This window comes from Lynx rufus, unplaced genomic scaffold, assembly GCF_022079265.1.
Source record: "Lynx rufus isolate CCGP_SWC_20201006 ecotype Redwood Valley unplaced genomic scaffold, mLynRuf1.p SCAF_5, whole genome shotgun sequence".
Taxonomy (NCBI): domain Eukaryota; kingdom Metazoa; phylum Chordata; class Mammalia; order Carnivora; family Felidae; genus Lynx; species Lynx rufus.
The window spans coordinates 15,345,009-15,365,145 of record NW_025814867.1 but is presented as its reverse complement, the minus strand read 5'-3'; the positions used below and the strand labels follow the sequence as shown (position 1 = coordinate 15,365,145).

Genomic DNA, 20,137 nt, shown 5'->3' with positions numbered 1-20,137 from the left:
AAACACTATGCCATTAAATGAGGTAAGCCCCCAGCCAATTAAAAGACAAATCTTAAAAATAAAAACTAGACATGATGTAGCAATTTCCCAGGAATGAAAATATAATAAAATAAGATAGGTTTAGCATTAAACTGCCATTAAATTTAATCTTCCATTAATATGGAATGAGTTTGCAGGGCCATTGGTTTATTATGAAAATCATTCTTTCTGTACATGCCATAGGTTTTAGGAGAATGGGCTGTTCCAACCCAATGCCCTGCCTAGAAAATTTTGTTTTATCATCCTAATAAACCCAAACATTTAACTGGCTCAACATATACAGTTACCTGTTCACCTTCCCTCAGTAGCTACAAAAGCAGAAAACTAAGTGAAGTTAAAACCATTCCTCACATTGTCATGTATTTGGAAATACTTCAGTGAGCACGAGAATTCTTTTTTTGTGGAAAAATGATAAGCATCTTCATAACCAATATTTTCTCCCCTCATCTGGTATGTGCAATGCTGAGGATTTGGTCCTGCCAGCCAACACCTATTTCTTTTCATTACTAATTAAAGACATGTGACCTTTTATAGAACTTTCTTGTTTCAGCAGGCTGGGTAAAATCACCTGGAACAAAATGTCATGGGTCCCTTCCTGCTCTGTGAGTATCCTGCCATACGCACACTTATCCACCCTGCCTGCTCCTGCCCTGGGCCGGCAGCCTAAGGTAGGAAAGCCATCTGCTGTCACACACCTACGTAATCCTCGCCCCGAGCCATGGCGTGGAACGGAAAGGCCAGACGAGCCACCACAAAGGAATCTTACCTGCGCTAGGTTTTCAATCCCGCCCAAGCTATGGAGTATCTCCTAATAAAACAAAACAACAGAACATACACAAAAGATGAGGGTGGAGGGCAAGGTTATTTTACATGCAATTTCTTGATTAAATCATGAGACATAATTATTTTTTGAAGGTCCACATTCTAACATAAATTCAATGTTTGTTATTTGTACCACATTTAAGACAAACTCTTAATAAGACCTTCAGCCTGACTCCTCATTCTTTCTATTTCCTCTCATGTCATCATAAAATATTACAGCTGGAAAGGGCTGTTAGATATCGTTCCCTTCACCCTCCTCACATTGCAGATTAGGACAACTAAGACCCAGAAAGGTAAGCCACTTTGCCTAAGTGACCAGCCTGGATAGGAATGGAATCCAGCATCACCAAGTTCCCAGGACCTTCCTGTGGGCCTCTGCCTAGTGTGGTCCACAGACAGCAGCATCAGCCTTACAGAGCAGCTAGTAAGGAGTGTAGAATCTCCTGCCAAATTACACTCTGAATCTCCACAGATTCCCAGGTAATCCACAAACAGTAAAAGTTGGCAAGCATTGCTCTATGGGACTCCTCCTTAAAATGGAGAGGATAATGGTCTTATTAAACCCTGACTCTAAACAAAGGTAAGCATAATCATCGTAAGCGTCTCCTGATGCAGGTCTTTAAATCCAATTCCCAGTAAGAAGGCATTTCACGAAACTATTCTAAAAGTGGTAATTGGGGGAGACCGGGCTGTGAGGCTGCAGGTGTGAGAGGGGCCAGCTTGGAACTCTACTAACAGCAAATGCTCTCCTATCATCCATATTGACATTCATCTTCAGGCAAATGTGTTTCAAGTGGCCCTAACCTGTTTATTTATACTGGCATCTCTTTCCTTAACATGCCTACAAGGAAGTCGTTTGAAAGACAAATATTAGCCATCATTCCAGTTCTGTTGGACGTGCATGGTGATGAGTGCTCAAGTGTGGGGAAGAACAATCTAGTTCCACCATGAAGCCAACTGAGTGGGCAGGCTGAACAAAAGGCTGAGATTCTTCAGGCCTCCTTGTCAAGGTTTCCTTGTTCGATGTGAAGTGAATTTGGAAACACTAAACATACCCATGTTTCAACTAACTATGAAGCCACGCTTATAACTCAATTTAAAATAGTTTTGTGGGGCGCCTGGGTGGCTCAGCTGGTTGAGCATCCACCTCTTGATTTTGGCTCAGGTCATAATCCCAGCGTTGTGGATTCGAGCCCCACACCGGGCTCCACACTGAACGTCGAGCCTGCTTAAGATTCTCCCTCTCCTTCTCCCTTCTGTCCCTCCCCCACTCATGTGCCCTCTCTTTCTCTTTCTCTAAAAAAAAAAAAAAAAAAAAAAAAAAGTAGTTCTGTGACTGCCTACTAATTTGAATTTTCATCATTGTTTTTACTGTAGAAGAGCTACAATTAAAAAACAGAAGAATACTGTACACATTATTCCTACTTATGGCAGAATATTTTATACATGTAAAAATAACACATAAAACTCCTTATGTTTGTTCAAAAATTTTTTTTCATTCTTATTACATAAAAGCCCTGTGTGAGGCTCTGAAGGGGACACAAATATGCAGTGAAGATGACCGAGGCCTACTGCACTGAGCTTTAGGCAAGCATACGCTAGATATACAAGTAACTGGCACTCAAGACAGAATTTGGTAAGCGTTATAAAACACTTATACATGAAGTGCTATGATGCTCCAGGAGGAACACATAACATCCTGCTGAGAGGACTAAGGAAAATGTCATAAGGATGGCAGCCCCCGAAAGGGCATAGAAGGATGGATAGAGTTGCTGAGAAGAAATTGGGGAAAACCAGGGAGATTTGGACAGTAGGTCCAAAGGTGCACGGAAGTTGTGCAGAAAGAACATCAGGAGAAGCACTTCCGTGATTCCATGAAGGGCATTACTGGGAATAATGTCCGGAAAGCCAGGTGGGACCAAACTGTGGGAGGGCTTAGATGTGAGCCTGAATGTGACCTCTGTCATGAGGGCCATGACATCTGATGAAAATGTGTGAACGAGGGATGATTAGAATCAGCTGTGAGGGGGCACCTGGGTGGCTCAGTTGGTTGAGCGTCCAACTTCGGCTCAAGTCATGATCTCATGATTCATGAGTTTGAGCCCCGCATAGGACCTGCTGCTGTCAGCCTGTCAGCACAGAGCCCGCTACAGATCCTCTGTCCCCTTCTCTCTGTGCCCCTCCCCAGCTCATGCTCTCTGACGAAAAAAGAAAGAAAGAAAGAAAGAAAGAAAGAAAGAAAGAAAGAAAGAAAGAAAGAAAGAAAGAAAGAAACCAGCTGTGGGGACTTCCTTCTGGTTTTTGAATAAACCAGAAAGGGAAAGAATGCCACCTAGAAGCCCAGTTGGTTGGCGGTGACAGTGGGAAGGAGAATGGAGAGGCAGAGATAGTCTGTGAAGTCGTGTGATCAAGTAAACATGAAGACATGCTAGAAGAAAGGGAACAAAGTAGAAGACGTCACCTATTTGAGCCTGGGGACTAAGGGGTGGCAGATACTAACAGACATAAGGAAGGAGACAGGAAGAGTCTAGTGTAGGTTAGAGAAGACTCGATTTGGGACATACTGAGCTACTGATGGGATATTCACTTGAGAAAAGTACAAAAGACCATGGAAAATGACGTGAGAGCAAAAGATTGAAATCTGGGAGTTGTTGACTTGAAGGCTTGGAAGTGAAAAGACACCACGGGAGAGAATAATGTTTAAATGATTGGTCATGGTCATGGTCGTTTTTAAGTTTTTGCCTTGACAAGTAACATATCAATCCAATAATTAGTATTAACAATTTGGGACTAAGTCCCAAACTCTGTTCTGGGAATAACCCTTTTATTCTGTGCAGTGGGTAGCATTAGACATTCTATTTAAAAAATAGTAATAATTTCATGGCCAAATTCAAATCAGCTTGTAAAATAATACTTTAAACAGAGTTTGACAATTGGTTTTATCATAGGGCCCCTCAGAACTTTGAACACCCGCCATGCATTATAAGCCTCCAATGGGAGAACTGAGTGCAGTTTTTCCCACACATCATTAATTGAAGCACACGTCTTTTCACTGAATAAGTATTAACTCCTGTGGATCACCATTGGAGAAGCACTGTTATGACGTATAGGAAAGAGAGAGAGTGTCTGTCACTCTCTGAGAATGTTGTTGTTACATACTCAAAAATTTGCCCTTCATTTACAAAATAAACACTCCCCGCTTCGGCCCCCCATGCTCCTATGGAGACTGGAGCAAGGCTAGGAGATTGCTCACAGAATCAGGGTCCTCCCTATATTTCGTTTGGTCATACCAATGGGATTGCTCTAACCTGAGAGTGTCAGCTGCAGCAAACCAAAACCACAAGTTACGCATGCGCATACCTGGGCTTAACGGTTCTGACTACTAACCTGAGAAGCAAATATGACCGCACACTTGGATGACAGCAACACCTCCCGAGTGCCCTGTCAGATCTCAGCATTTTCTCCCTGCTCACAAGCCACAGAGTCACAAGACTGGCTTCTGTACTTCTGAACCCAATGACCTGGAGAAAGTCCCCAAGTCAATCTGACCTTCAGTCCAATGTGCAGTATGTGAACAAATGTCCTTGTTCTATTCCGAGGTTTTCCTTTTTTAAAAAAAGTGATACAATAATATAATACAGATAAAGAGTATGTTCTTTAAAAAGGGAGCACAGTGCAACACCAAAATAGATGTCGTTATGCACCACTATTTTTGCAATGGCCGAAAATGTCAGTGACGTTGGATGCTCTCATCCTACACCTAATCAGCAACCAAATCAATGTCGAGCACACTGCAGTGAGCCCTTAACAGTGAATCACAAATGTGATCACTTTACTCCTCTGCTTAAACTCAACAGTGGTTCCACACTGCTCATTTCTGGGTCTTGATTTTAGGCCCCTCTATGTGCTGGCATCTTATCTTTCCAGATGGAATAGCAGTACTCTTGAAAACCTTGGTAGGTTCCATTTGTAGGGGATAAGTAAGAAGAAAATACAAGAGATGTTTTAAAGTTTCCTACCTTGGAGTCTGGAAGCAAGGTAGCGCCATTAAAAAGATTAAGAGTTGCTTCTGAAGGTTCAAGGTGAGAGGAAGGATCAAAGAGCTCCATTTTAAAGTTACTGAGTGGAATGCACCACCACAGTGCTTCTCAAACTCTTTGGTCTCTGTGTTCCTTCACACTCTTAGAAATTACTGAGAACCTCAAAGAGTTCTGTTTATGTGGGGTATATCTACTTATCATATTACAAGTTAAAAGTGCGAACATTTTTTTTTTTTAATTTTTTTTTCAACGTCTATTTATTTTTGGGACAGAGAGAGACAGAGCATGAACGGGGGAGGGGCAGAGAGAGAGGGAGACACAGAATCGGAAACAGGCTCCGAGCCATCAGCCCAGAGCCTGACGCGGGGCTCGAACTCACAGACCGCGAAATCGTGACCTGGCTGAAGTCAGACGCTTAACCGACTGCGCCACCCAGGCGCCCCAAAAGTGCGAACATTTTAAAACACAGGAGGAGTAGACAAGCACACGTTCCATCAGCCATCAGAGCTGTGACATTTTCATGCATCCCACAGCCTCTGGAGAACGCCACTGCATATATGTAAGACAGTGAGTGTGCAAAGTCAAACAACACCGTGGCATTATTTTTAAGATATTTTTGGCCTGGTAGAATCCCTGAAAGGGTTTCAGAGATCCATAAGCCGTCCCCAAATCACACTTTGAGAACCATTACACTATTGTGTCATCCAGATGGCCGTCCAAAATACTCCTGGAAATTTGTGACTTTCATGAAGAGAAAAGTTGGAGACTGGAGGTATGTACTTGTGAGCAAAAAAACAACAATGCCAACAACGCTGGTTGAAGCCAAGAGCATGGGCGATAGGGGAGAAGATGATGAAAGAAAAGAACTTTGGATGGGGCGCCTGGGTTGCTCAGTCGGTTAAGCCTCCAGCTCTTGGTTTTGGCTCAGGTCACCATCTCGCAGTTCGTGGGATCAAGCCCCGAGTTGTTGGGCTCTTTGCTGATAGTACAGAGCCTACCTGGGATTATCTCTATCCCTCTCTTTCTGCCCCTCCCCTGCTCACTCTCTCTCTCTCTCAAAATAAATAAACTTGAAAAAATAAAGAACTTTGGGAAGGTTAACATTTAGGAAGGCAGGGTCAAGAAAAAGAGCAGTAATACAGAAAAACACAAAGTGCTAAGGAAGAGCTATGGCCTCCTGGGAGCGGTGGAGACAAACAGAAAATGCAGTGAAGTCTGTGGGCTGCTAAGAGAGTTGAGAAATGCAGGTGCTGGGATAAGGTCACTCAGCCTGCCCATCTTTTTACTGTGGTTGCTAAGATAACTGTACTTAGGAGCTTTTAAGATTTTCACTTCATCCTCGATAAGCAATGTACTACGGCTTCACAGTAAAGTCCAGGTGGCCATTTCTCTGTACCCTGCTTGGGGTTCCTACCATACTTGAAACCTCAGACCACGTGTCTCCCTTTAATTGCAAACAACCCTAAGCACTCCATATTTTCAAAATGGCTTCTCTTTCATTCCTTCCAGTTTTTTTCTTGCTGGAGTCTCCGTTAAGCATATACTGAAGTCTCTGGCAGGCAAGATCCAATCTCTGAGCTACCAGTTTGCAACCTCTGGATCAAGGGATGCTGACTGAAACATGGCTTCCAGGGAGAACCCTGTTCACAAGAATTCAGTGTGAAAGCAATACAGCCCATCAGTTCTGACAGAGAGGAAGCGGGTTCAAGAGATATAGCCTGGCCTCTCAAGAAATGTAGTAATGAAGGGAAGGTGAAGATTCGAAGGGACATCTGGGTCCAGGAGAGGACATTTTTACAATAATAGAAAATAGAAAGGGAGACACTGACATAGAAATGAAGAGAATAGATAGATGGGTAAGCCTTGGCAAGGAGGAGGGATATTTCTTCTGAGACAAGAAGAACATAAAGCTTCAAGGTAACCCTAATATTTCAAGCAACAAAGAAGAGATAATAAGAGAGTTCCCACTGGAATGGCTTTGGTTTTCCCAGAAAGCAGACAATGCTGTAATTTGGTGAGGATGACAGGGTCAGGAGGGGATCGGAGTATGAGAAGCGGACAGGGTTTGGAACAGCCACTGTGGATCCTGCAGCACAGACCCAACAAGCGAGGAAAGGAATGCCTAGCAAGGATGAAGGCTCGCTGAGATTAACTGGCATAAATTACAGTAAACCCCAGCAAAGCTTCGTGACTTCGGCCAACAATTCTTGGCAACTCAAGATGTTCAACAACCGCCTGAGCACACGCTCTTCTTTGTGGAAAGAGTGCCAGGAGGAGATATTCAGAGACAATACCCTTCTATGGAAAGACTAGAAATCGGGGAAGGACTTCATTTTAATATGTGTTTAGTCACAAAATCCCATAAACAATGAGGTCACTGAATTCTTTCCTGGAGAGAGCAGGGCAATCAACCGTGTCCCGATCCATCAAGAACTAGACTAAGAAAGGCAATACTTTGATGGAGATCAGCAGAGTAGGACACAACGGTCATCAATTTTCTAAACAAACAGAAAATCTCTGAGGCAAATACTTTGCTAACTTCCATAAGTCAGAAAATTAGAGCCCCTGCTAAAAACCTACCTTCATGAGAGTGAAAGGAGATGTTATTAATAATTAAGTGGGAACAAGGAACACATACTGGGACTGACCCGGGCAAAATGGAACACGTGGTCCACCGTTATGACATACGCTGCACACAGAATTGCAAACGGCCCTTCAGAAATACATGGAATGCATAGTTCTGTACGGCTGGTCATGGGAAAAAAAAAAAGGATGCTGTCTTCCCAAAAAAACTCTGAGCAACCAGGACAGAAAGCCATTTGGAGAATGCCCCGAGTCACACAGTCAAAGGGCTCACTAAACTATAATAGCACAAGGCCAGCTTAGAATACAGAACGAAGAAGTGGTGATTCGTCTAAAGGAAACAGGTGGCACCACCATGAATCCTGGAAGACTCAAATCAGAGCGGGCTCTGTAGCTGACTAGTACCAAAACGCTTTTTTTAAGTGCCAAGGTTGGAAAAGATGGTTATTGGGGTAATGAAGAGAAACGCATTCCGACGCAAACAATTCATCAGTAAAACCAAATCCAACGTAAAAGATCTTTGGAGTGGCCTGAGCTTCCTAGTAGCTCATCAGGACAGGGTGTAAAAGGAGATGCTTCTCAGGGGGGAAAAAAATCTGTGAAAACACCGAAGCACGTATTTAGAATAGGAACGTTCTAACTATTTAACACTGGCAAGCAGTAACAATAATGACTAAATAAGCGATCTTGAGGCTTTGGAACAGTGGTTCCCAAACTGTGGTCTCCTGACAAGAAGCATCAGCTTCACCTGGGAACTTACTAGAAGAGATTTTCCAGCCCTCCCCAAACCTACTGAACGACCAGCCGTGGGGATGGCCCCTAGCGATCTGTAGGTCGTCCATGTGTTTCTGACGCACACAGATGTTTGAGAACTGCTGCTTTATGGAAGCAGCTGTCTACCAGCCGATACTAGAAGAAATAATTTTGAAGGTCTGGGTGCAATGTTAGGGAAGCTTGTTTTTTAGAGCCTCACTGCTAAAGCACTAAGTCCTTGCTGTGCAACGTGTGGGCCATGGACCAGTGGCATTGGCGTCCTCTGGAAGCTTCACAGAAACGCAGAGACTCGGGCCTCAGCGTGTACCTGCTGAATCAGAATCGGTGTTTACAAGATTCCCAGTGGATTCCTGTGCACATTAAAATTTAAGAAACACTAAACTAGAGGCAGCAGCACACTCAAGTAACTAGTGAGAGGGGGAAAGTTTCTCGGCCTCGCAACCCTCATTGGAGACCAGAGGCAGGTCCCGTGCTCACCTCCAACTTAGATGTGGGCAAGGGCCTGGACTCTGGAGCAGCTGCTAAAACTGCAGGCTCTGCCTTTCCCACGGGCTGCCTCGGGAACTCCCTGAGAAGGCCCCCACTTGTCACTGCTGACTTTGACCTAGGGAGCTGCTTAGCCTTGAACACACTCAAAGGTGTGGCCTGAACTGCCAATGGTTTAAACATACACCAGAAGTCCCATCCACTTAATACCATAGTTAATACAGCAGAAACATACAGATTTGTTTGTCCCTATTAAATTATTTCTCATATCTTTTTAAATAGCAGTTGAGATACCTCCTAAATTTGAAAGCTATTGAGTTGTGAGACAGAAAAAAAAAAAAAAAAAAAAAAAAAAAAAAAAAAAAAAAGCTAACATGATCCCAGATCTTTACTTCATCTTCATAACAAGTAAAAACTACCTTTATTTTTTCCAACCAACCTGATAACATGGATCCCTCATTAGTAGTCTCAGACAGATTAATACTCTCAGAAAGTGAATAGATGGGGCTCGATTAACCCACTCTCTGAAAGAAGAAAACAAGAGAAAGCATGTTTGCCCGTGTTGAAGAGGCCAGTGTGACAGTTCATGAACAACACAAAACAGTGCAGGACAATAAGGGACACACAAAGGAATAGCATTAGTTTATTTCGAGCATAATCTACAACAAGGACTATTATTTGGTACCTGAACACTTAATCCATGTTAGTGTGAAATGCATAAAAACTGCCATCATCATTTGGTTTGTACTGCCCTTGCTGACTGAGGGGCAGCGCCTGACCAAAAGAAATAGCTAAAAAAGTTCCAATAATTAAATTTGACTTAACAAGAACTTATGCCCTAATAACCTAGGATCCATTTGAAAAAATTATAAGCATACATTTTAAGAAAAATATTTTTATTTCACTCTTAAGCACATTTACTTACTAATGGTGTGTGTGCTCCTGTAAACAGTAAACAAATTCTCAAGCCTTGTGATCAGATTGGATACCACCACCTTCTCCTCTTCCACCTGCTTTTCACCTCGTACTTGCTTTTTATCGTAACAGCCATGGAAAACCCAGCTTCAGAAACATACGCCATCATCAAAAGGAAGGTAGCCCAATCTTAATACGGAAATCATACAGCACCTTGAGTAGTTGGCACTGTATCTGACAGATATTGCATAGCGTTCTTCTCCTTGAAAATTTCAAACACTCCATGATACCCTGGGGGTTCTCTGTAGCCTCCAGGGCACTTTGGTGGGCAGTTTGGGGAACACCGTGAAAAAGCATTTCCTTGGATCAGTTTCCCCAGAAGCAGACCCTGAGACGAAGGTTGGTGTACAGGTGAATGGCTAAGGACGTAATCTCAGGGGAGACCATGGAGAGTGGGGAGCACGAAGGAGAAGGGGAAAGATAAGCACGGGCACCCTCTCAGGCAACACTGTCTCACACGGTCCTCTAAGCTAGCCCAACAGTGGCGCTTGGTGCAAATGTTAACAAAACACTAAAACAAAAAGTGTCTGTTATTCCATAGTTAGCCAAGAAAAACTGAGGAAGATAAGGAAAGCTGTTCCAGACTAGAAGCCACATAACTTCTCCCACCCCCACAGCTGGGTTAGTTATGCATCCAGCAAGGTTAGGATACTTTAAAGATCTGCCCCTCGGTCAAGTGGAACATTTGCTTAAGCTGTGGTCCCAAGCCAACCTTTGCCTGGCCTGCCTCATATTAATCCTTAGCACTGGTGGTAGAATACAGCTTCATCTCCTCCACGGTCCTGAGAAATTCAGCTCTGCTCCCAAACCCGCACATCTCAAACCTGAGTGCATGAGACCGACCCTCCTCAAAGGCAGGACGAACATCTACGGTCACTGCCACTGGAGGTGTCACGCCCCACCCTACCTCCTTCCGCTCCACCCCAAACCCCTCACTATTCCTTCCAGAAGGAAGTTGGCGAATATGCTTTTCCCATGTTCTTATATTCCCCGGGGATGTCTGAGAGCTCCTGATAGGTTAGAGCACCCCCCATCCCCCCACCCCACCCCACAGAGGCCTGGCTGCAGACAGAGGCCGAACAAGACGTCCCAAAAGCATCACTGGCTGAGAACTGCTCTCCCCGCCATCACCAGGGCTCCGGGCAGGAGCTGCCCACCACACCCGCCGTCAAACCCTGGCCCTCCTCTTGCCCAGGCACCATGACAGCGACACCTTTGCTACGGAGGCAAAGCTCAGTTTCTGAGAATAAAGGCAGGACTCAACCCATGCCGGTGCCACCAGCCAGGCACAGTTAGCCAAGGCCGTGCCATCGTTCATCCCAACTTCCCTGCGTTGAGGAAAATACTACAAATTTGAAATGCGCTTTGAATTTAAAACAATCGCCTATGGGGACACTTATTCTGAGACTCCTATTTCAGACAGAATACCTCTAATCTTTATAAATAGGGAGAGGGCACATGACTACTTTCCCCTTCAGGTGCTGGGGTCAGCTAAAGATAGCACGGAGCCTGAACTGGAGTGCAGAGATCCGACATCCCAAAGACCTAAAAGAAATAATGATCAAGTTGCAACAGCTGCTAAAAACCTAATGAGGTTTAATGCTGATTGCTTTTCATTATTTAAGAGGAAAAGCCATGAGACATATCAAGAGGTGATTCAAGCTACAAATATGTGTGCACTGGTATTTTTCCTGTTAACTATATACAATCTTCATGAGGAAAAGCCATGACGTTTGCAATGTTTTTCATATTAAAATAAATACAAAAAGCTTTTTTTCCCCTATTTCCTCCCCCCTGTAAAAAAGAAAAAAAAAATATGCCAGGATAGGCTTTTTAAACTTATTATTATTGAAGGAGTAGAAATAAATGAAGAGTTCCAGAAAAGTCTGAGTTAAAGGTTCTGTTCCAAGCAAACGGCATTTTTTGTTTTGCAATTTTGGGACTAAAGCCCAAAGCTATTAATATTTCTACGTGATTCTGGCCTCTGCTGTTATAAATGTAAATAGAATTCCTGGTGTCTGAGTCCTCTGGCTTCTGCTCTCTGAGCGCTGACCTCTGAAGGAGCAGTTGTTCCTTCCTTGGCTCCCAGCCCCTAACCCCCCACAAGGACGCAGCACATGGGATGGAGCCCTGGTATTCAAGAGGAATGGCGTGTTCTGTAAGATGATATAGATCTCTGTTTGCCAAGAGGTGGGGGACTAGGAAACACACGACTTAGTGCAACCAGAGAATTACAGAGAATAATAGCGGCAGGCCATAAAGACGGGTGCTCTCATTGTATCGAGCCAGCAACTGCAGCCCGGAGGAACCCAGAGGCTGGCCCAAGGCTGCACAGGAGAGCAGAGCTGGGGCCTGGCTCCTGGGTCCCTCCCCGCCCCAGCACCACTCCAGGTCCCACAGGCGGGGGTGACTGCAGAGACAGTGACTCTCCGACACGTACACTGTGGGAGCAGGAATGTTCAGGACAGCAGCCGGGGGTCCTCTGGGGCAGCTCTGAAAAAGCTGTCTGTCTGCAAAGACAGCGTTTCCCTGGAGGGTATGTCCCAATATAGCCGCCGCACAGCAGCGGATTCATGAGCGGGCAAATATTTATCCCCTCTTGTGACTGAACTTTTGCCACTTCTTTCACAGGACTATTAATACAGAACAGCGTGATCAGCTCCCACGGCCTTTGCCCATGACCACCTGCCACATCGCTTTCAGCATCACGCTCCGCTTTCAGTACAAAACGGGAAGGAAAAGTGGCACGGGCAACACAGCAACTGAAATGTTTTCGCAGGGCCTTCACCATCTTGCACAGTGGAAGAAACCTGTGTGTGATGTGAAAGCTCCGTGTAAAAAGCAGTCACGAAGCTGCGGTATTGGAAGGTAAATACCACACAGGACAGCCAAATGGTCTGAGGTCAGCTGAACCCAGGGACGGATGCACAAGCCAGAGGTTCACCCTAGTCCTCATTCGTACCACGCTTCGCTCTCTTTCTCACTCAGAATAAGTGGCATCTTCATGGTGAGGTGTCATTTAAACTGCCCCTTCCATTAATACACAAAACGACAACAACAACAACAACACTTTCACCCCTGACTCAAAATTTAAGAGTGGAGAAATTCAATCAAGCCTGTTTCAAAATAAACACTATCTCGCATTCATACAACAGAGCCCTGTATTCTTTTTGGAGGGGGAGAGATGTTAGAAAAGTAAAATTCACATCCAAATAGCCGTGGTAAGACTTAGAAGAAAAAAAAAAGTATGCGTGAAGAAATTAACTACAAATGAATATTCAAGGCATCTTTACCGACTTATTCCAGTATTCATAGCGGGTCTTTCTTCTTCCTTTGTGTTACCCACTAAATTTAGCCCCAAATATGCGCCCAACCGGAAGTCCATCCAATGGGTTATGCCAGTCCCTAAAGTCAGAGAGATATTGAGCAGAAGGGACTGCCTATATGTGTTTCTTCTACACAGTTGACGGAAGTTTCAGAGGTAGAATGGTTTCAAATATTTACTCATCACCTACTGGTAGCCAGGCATGGTTACATGCCCAGGGTAAGGCAAAGGACAAAACCGTGCACTTGTGTTCATGGAGCTGACCTTCTAAAGGGAGAAGGGCATAATAAAAACAAACAAATAAAACTTTATATGAGGTGGTGTATAATGGAGGACAAGAAAGTTTAAGGGTTTAGACAGTCCAGGGGATACTATTTTAGGGAAGTCAGAGAAGGGTTCTCTGGGCAGATTAGCATCCAAGTGAAGTGAGGAGTGAGTCTAGGTCAGAACAGCAGAAGAGTTAAGTATATAGTCCCTGAGCAGGAGTGTGATTGTTTGTGCAAGCAATAATAGTAAGGAAGTCCGTCGGGCTGAAGCAACGTGAGCCAAGACAAAGTATTAGGAGTTGAAGTCGGAGAGATGGCAGGAGCCAGATCTGCAGGTCTTTGTAGAACAAGAATAGGGACTTCGGAATTTTTATTCTGGAAAGCCACTGAAAGGCTCCAAGCAGAGAACTAATACGATCCAACAGATTTTCGAAAGGATCCTTTAGGTGGCAGTATTGAGAACAGTATAGGGAACCGGGGATCAAAGCAGGGAACCAAGTAAACTTACTGCAATTGTCCAAGTAAGAGATGACGGCAGTTTGGACCGGGCAATAGGTGGGGAAGAATAAAGCTGAGGGAGGGCAAGTTGAGCAAGAAAAATCAAAAGTCCTGTTTTAGGCATGTTAGCTTCAAGATCTCCAAAGAAGAAAAAGTCCACTAATCACTATGTAAAACAAAAGATGAATTGAGAGTAATTATATACAACTTATAAGGCACAGTCTGTCAGAGCAAAGCTCTCCAAGTGTTTGGGGATTGGCTGATTTTAGCCATGGAAATGTGGTCTCTAGACTGTATCTGGAAGTCACTGCCTGGTTCTCAGAAGGTCATGTACTAATGGGAAGCTGTCATTTATTGGTTTGGCCACGTTAAAATTTGTTCCAGTGGTTGCATGTGGCCCAAGAACAAGCAGTGCTTTCCTGGGAAGGCTAGAACATTTTAATTTCATACCTGGTAGATATCCAAGTGATTGATTTTTGCAATCTATTTCCAAAATACGCCACATTTACAGTAGATATTTCAGAAAACGGGATGTAAAATAATAAGGACACCAACTTGTTCTTATTAGAAAAGTGATTGCATTTTTGGAGCAAAAAAGTCATGCTAAATGGATCAGGTGGTTCAGGTTTAACTGAAATGGCAGAACCTGGTATATATACTTACTTCCTCAAAAGTTGCAATATTCTGGCAATCGTAGAATAATCATACCAGGAAGAGACCAGCTAAGTGAACCCACTTTAAAATAACACCAAATATATTAAATAGCAGGGAGCAAGTTGCAATGAAAATCTTATCTTAAAAAATAAACTAAGATATATTTTATTTTACATTTCACAAAATTTAAGTTATAACCGCAACTCTACCCTAATAACTAGAACAAAGCAAAAATGGATTCTGCTGACATTTTGGGGCACACTTTTTCTGACCAATCACATAACATGATCCAACATCCTTGAATTCACTTTTGACTCCGGCAACATAAAGAGGTTCATTTTTGCAAATATATTAGAAAGAGTCATCAATTTTTCCTAAAGGCCTCTCCTAACCTTTGTGGTCCAAATGTACTTTTTTGAAGTCCCACCTTGTCATTGTCCTCGTTAATACCCCTTCTTCAATTTGTCAGTGGTCTAATTATGCTGGCGCCTCATTAGCCAGATTCCAACAGTTCAGCACTATAATTATTTTTTTAGTATCATCAGGATATTCTACATCTTTAGCCACATTTGCAAGTTCATTTCACAAGAAAAACTATGTTCTATTTGCACTGTATTACAGGATCTGCACATCATCTGGCAATCAGCAAGGAATGGACCAACAAAGAGGGAGCTCAGAGGAACAGACACACAGAAGAGATCCTTGAGTAGAGGTCAATTTTATAAGTAGTTAATTAGAGGATATGCCAATGTTGTGACAACTTTTACTTTCCTATGCAACCTCATAACAACCTGGTCTTGGATACCCAGCACCCTTTGTACTTTCCTGGACAGGCAGGTGAAATGGAAAGGGGGTGGATTTATTTTCTAACTAGACTCTCCAATAGATGACATTATGGCTGAATGAAAAGTTGGAAGATCAAAATTTGCTTTTGTACTCTGCCATGAGTCAAGATTTGTGACCATGTGTAACCAGGAGTAACCTCAGCTTCAGGGATGCTACTTTCACTTGCCCTCTGAGATGTACCACGAGGTGTCTGCAGTGCTTACTGTGTTACCTTATCTCACCCTGGATTAACAACTCCCATCTCATTTCAGATGCCGCCTCGCAATCTTCACTTCTGAGAACAAGGGAGTAATCATAGGCCAATCTTGGGAAATGCACCCAGAAAGGAAGTATCTAGAAGTATGGTTTAGAAGAAGACTGCAGTGGGGAAGAATGAAATAGAACAACAATAAGAACAGCATCACTGGGGCATAAACTGACAGAAGACGTGGAAGGGCTCACACTCCACACGTGACACAAAATTCCAATCAGCTATATCCTCAGGGTAAAACTGAATGGCATAACATCCTGAATGTGTCCAATCTCGTCTACAGCCTGAATTGGACCAAAGACCAAAGTCCACACCCCTCAATCTCCCCCAGTCTTTAGTTGTAATAATATAAATAGTTTATATCCACCATATTTTCCCTTATATTGGGATAGTGGATAATTGTTTTGCTGACCAGAGTAGATGCTGAGTCCCTAGAAGAAAGGGATCATGTGTTTTATTCATCTTTGTATTTTCACTCTCTCTTCCTTCCCCAATGCTTATTCCCTCTCTTCCTTGCACACAGTAGATATACAAATGTATTCAAATGCATTGAATCCAAGCTTTCCAGACAACATTAAATCTGATGTTGGCAAAGAAATAGGATAGGAAGCTATACCAGAAAAGTCCCTGAGATGTAATTCTTCTGTAAGTCTAAATTTAGAGGGGGGTGGGGGTGGGGGGGAGGTAATTCTGACTATCTTAGCAAGGTCATATGGGGTGAGGAACAATGGAAGACCTTTACACTTAAGCCATCTTTGACCCAACCTTGCTTTTAGAATAGAACTGAACGTAACAATCCATCAGCAGCCAAAGGATGACGTAAAAGGATGCCCTTGATGTTCAACATTCCTAAATTCCTTCTCGTACTATGAAGGCAAAGAGATCTATAATCATCTCTTCCTAGTTTGAAGATTTCCAGGGACTACTCATGTTGCAAGCCAGTAATTCCATCCAATCTAAGATGCCTCATTAATCACTAAGAATTTGAAAAGGTCCTGACAAGAGATCTCTTAACTTCAGAATTGTTAAGATCTTTTCAACTGTTGGATGCCAACCCTTGCCCAATTAGTTTCCCTAACAATTTCTGCATCTAGTGCCCTCAGAGTGGGGACACAGTGACGTCTCTCACATCTTTAATTCTGGAAGTATTCTTCCTTCCTCAAAGTACTGACCCAATAAATGGTCTATGAGACATCCGTTGAAGAGTCCATGAGAGCCGTCTTCACAATGAATTAAAGAACGTTATTTCCTAACACCATTTCAGGCATAATTATTCTGCTACTAACCATCGTTGTACTCTGTTCGAGCTCAGGGAGAAAACAGTCCAGGGCAATTTCAGGGCCTTTGTAGTGTTCATTAATCTTTCAACAATCTGAGTATACTGTCAAGAACTGAGCAGGGACCCGATTCCATAGCCATGATAAAGATTTTAGGCTTTTTGTATCATCTGAACCAGTCCTATAATCCTCTGCTTAAATCAGGTACAAAGACATAATAGATGCAGTCCCAATCCTGGATTGCTTTAAACTAAACAAATGTATTTGGCAGCCACTGTCCAACCCTTGAATATTTAATACCAAATAAGCCCCTTCTAAAGATCAAATCGTTAGGCTGCCACTTAGGCATGTTTTGCAGCTGATTCATCATGGAGGACCCACCGGGATACTGTTCTATTTAAAGTCAGCTATTGCACTGGAGCAAGTCAAAGTCTTATCTTGCTCAAGACATTAAATTCTTAATATTTCTCCTATTTTCCAACAGGAGTAAATTTTTCCCCATCTCACTGGGGCAGAACTCAGATATCTCAATCGAGTCACAAAGCGATGCAGAAGATTCACGGTTCTTTATAGGCATCCTTTCAGCCGCTGCTTGTCAGGAGAGAGCCTGGGCCTCCAGGAAGAGTAGAAGGCAAGGTCCTATCCATGTAACAATGCTGGGAGCCACCTTCATAACTAGCAGCAGCATAACCAGCTCTCACTTCAAGCAGCCCAGAATGAATAGAAAATTCAGTCCTGACTACAATCCAGCACTAGTCAATGGCTCACCGAAGACGCCTGATGTTTGTGAGACAGAAAGAGGTCTTGCTAACCCTTCCCCATAGTTCCAACACTGCACTTGTGTTAGGACAATGAAGATCAATAGAGGGAACATTTAACTTGGTCCCGAGAAGAAACATCATCATTGGGCTGTACTGGGGGGTACACATTCATCCTTTCCCCAAGGTCAAAGCTGGGGCAGCCCATTTAATCAGTCCTTGTATCAACTGAAAAAGTGTACCATGAGGATGTTGGCCAGGGGGTTACGCAGTGTCTGTTTCATAAGGACCCTGGAAATAAACTCCTGAGTATCCAAATTCATAGTAAGAAAAATAAGAAAAACAGTGTAACATGGGTGTTTTCCCATTTTACCTCATCTGTCACAAAATGTGGCAAAATTCAGTATTTAATCAGAGTGATTTTAATGAGATCACTTGCAATGCCTATTCATTTGCCTCCTTCTAAATGATATTTGTTCTGTTTTATCCTTTAACTATGTTGTATCCAATCTCATAAACTGCTTCAAACCATATGCTAGAAATAAGACATATAAGATATGCCATTCATGTGTAAATTGTTGGTCTTTTCTGTGACAGTCTTACCTGCATATGAGTCTATTTTTCACCAAGGCTGTAAAGATCTCCTGAAATAGTTTATGCTGCGGATGGTTACTGAAGTTTCTCTCATTCTTGTAGTTTATACTGAGATTAAAGAAACAGAAAAGCATTTTGTAATAAAAATTATTTAGCCTGTCTCAAAGTTAGCAATGCAGGCAAAGATCATCTATATTCATGCAAATATTGAAGGATTCTCAGGATTTAACACATTATTAAAGGCACATGTCCACTGTTAAAAAAGGATTAAATTATAAAGCTAATAATGATTATAATCAAGCATATATATTTCATTTTACCATTTAACTAAAGGATTCCCTATAAACACTTAATAGCTAAACTTGTTCAGAAGGAGGAAAAGGGTATGCAAAGAGAAAGAATGATTGGTGCATATTATCTAGACACCGCATTAGGCTGTAAACAAGTTTCTGTGGTTGTTGATTGTTTGCATATGGTGTGTGTGTGTGTGTGTGTGTGTGTGTGTGTGTGTGTATGTGTGTGTTTAACAAAGTCTGGAGATATCCCATTTTCGGCTTCTTTTTTCTGATATTACAACCCATTAAAGAGGTTATAAATACTACTTTAAATTATAAATTCCACTTTAAAACTGGGAGAGGATAAGAGATAATGCACAAAATGGTGGCACTGCTACAAAATATATGTTATTTTTGTGCATATTAAAATAGACCAATTTTAAGATCTAAGCCAATAATCTGGAATTACATGAACACATCACCTCAAAGGCAAGTACTATAGCCTTATGTTGTCATTTGTACTGTTCTTCCTTTGCAGTCTTTCACTGGTCATTGGACAGCGTGTCCCTACCCTAGCCAGGTGAGGGCATTCTTAGTACATGGATACCAGTAGACTGAATATGTAAGCATTTTTAAAGAATTTAGTGTTCCTCACTAAATATAAACCATTTACTGTCGTATGCCTTTTGTAGACTATTAAATTCATTGCCATAAAATGACAGGGAGAAGAAATCTAGGTCAAATAAATAAATGATCATTCTAGAATATTCATGTTGATATTTCATACCATTCATTATTTACACAGCACTTAGTGCCAGATGACCTCAGCACATTGTAAAGCCGAGAGACCCAGCTCCTGGAAGGGGAGTGGCCCACAAAAACGTGCAACTTCTGGCAGGTCTAAATGGTGACAGGACAGATGAATGTGGGTTGCCAGTTTCAATGTTAAAGGTGAGGTGTAATCCCTTCAACTGAAAACCTCAGTTGCTTTGACAACCACAGTCCTTAGCCACCATATCTGTTCAGAGCAACGGCTTCTTTTATGCCTCCTCATTGCTGGCAAGGTATGGACAGACCAAACGCTGAAGACAAAGCCTGGAATCAGCTGAGCCAGGCCAACAACTTAGAACCATTTCCTCATAGAACAAATGCCGGAGGTGTCTCAGCAAGGTGTCCTGAAACTCCCACGTCGGTTCTACCTAAAGCCACTAAGCTGTTATTTGCACACTATTTCTGGGAATGGTTTAAACACTGAAATTATTAAGAATCCCCATGGTAAATTCTGAAACACTTGTAAATTTTAGCTCCCGTGACAAACAAACAAAGTTTTGGGCTAATTAGAATAGGTTGTTGAAGGCAGGGGAGATACTGGATTCTTACCTGAAATTTTCAAGTTCAACAGCTTCTGTGGACTCATGCCACTGACCTCGGGTTCTGTGTCCACCCACCTTGATGGCAGGCTCAGACTTCGTCATGCTATTTTGGGCACTATCGAAGTTAATGGCTGGAAGCTACAGAAATAGAAGCAGGGAGCCCGTGAGGATAACAATCCAGCACAGAATAAACAAAGTAACAAAATGGGGGAAGGGGTAACTGGAGGCCGGATAAAGGGAATGAGTTTTTTCCCAAAACAATAATTAACATGATAGCCAAGTCAAATTTAGGGGTTTTCCAA

General features: G+C 42.7%; 1 protein-coding gene across 8 annotated transcripts in view; it reads right to left on the bottom strand.

Moving 5' to 3' along the window:
• Positions 1-20,137, bottom strand: part of NEK10 (NIMA related kinase 10) — a 208,433-nt gene that overhangs the window by 182,501 nt on the left and 5,795 nt on the right. For all 8 annotated transcript variants that reach the window (XM_047100316.1, XM_047100309.1, XM_047100310.1 and 5 more), the window contains exons 3-6: positions 19,843-19,973; positions 18,197-18,295; positions 9,184-9,268; positions 806-847 (exon numbers count right to left, since the gene is read on the bottom strand). In XM_047100316.1, the coding sequence (XP_046956272.1) occupies positions 806-847; positions 9,184-9,268; positions 18,197-18,295; positions 19,843-19,973 (357 nt within the window). The remainder of the gene's footprint in view (positions 1-805; positions 848-9,183; positions 9,269-18,196; positions 18,296-19,842; positions 19,974-20,137) is intronic.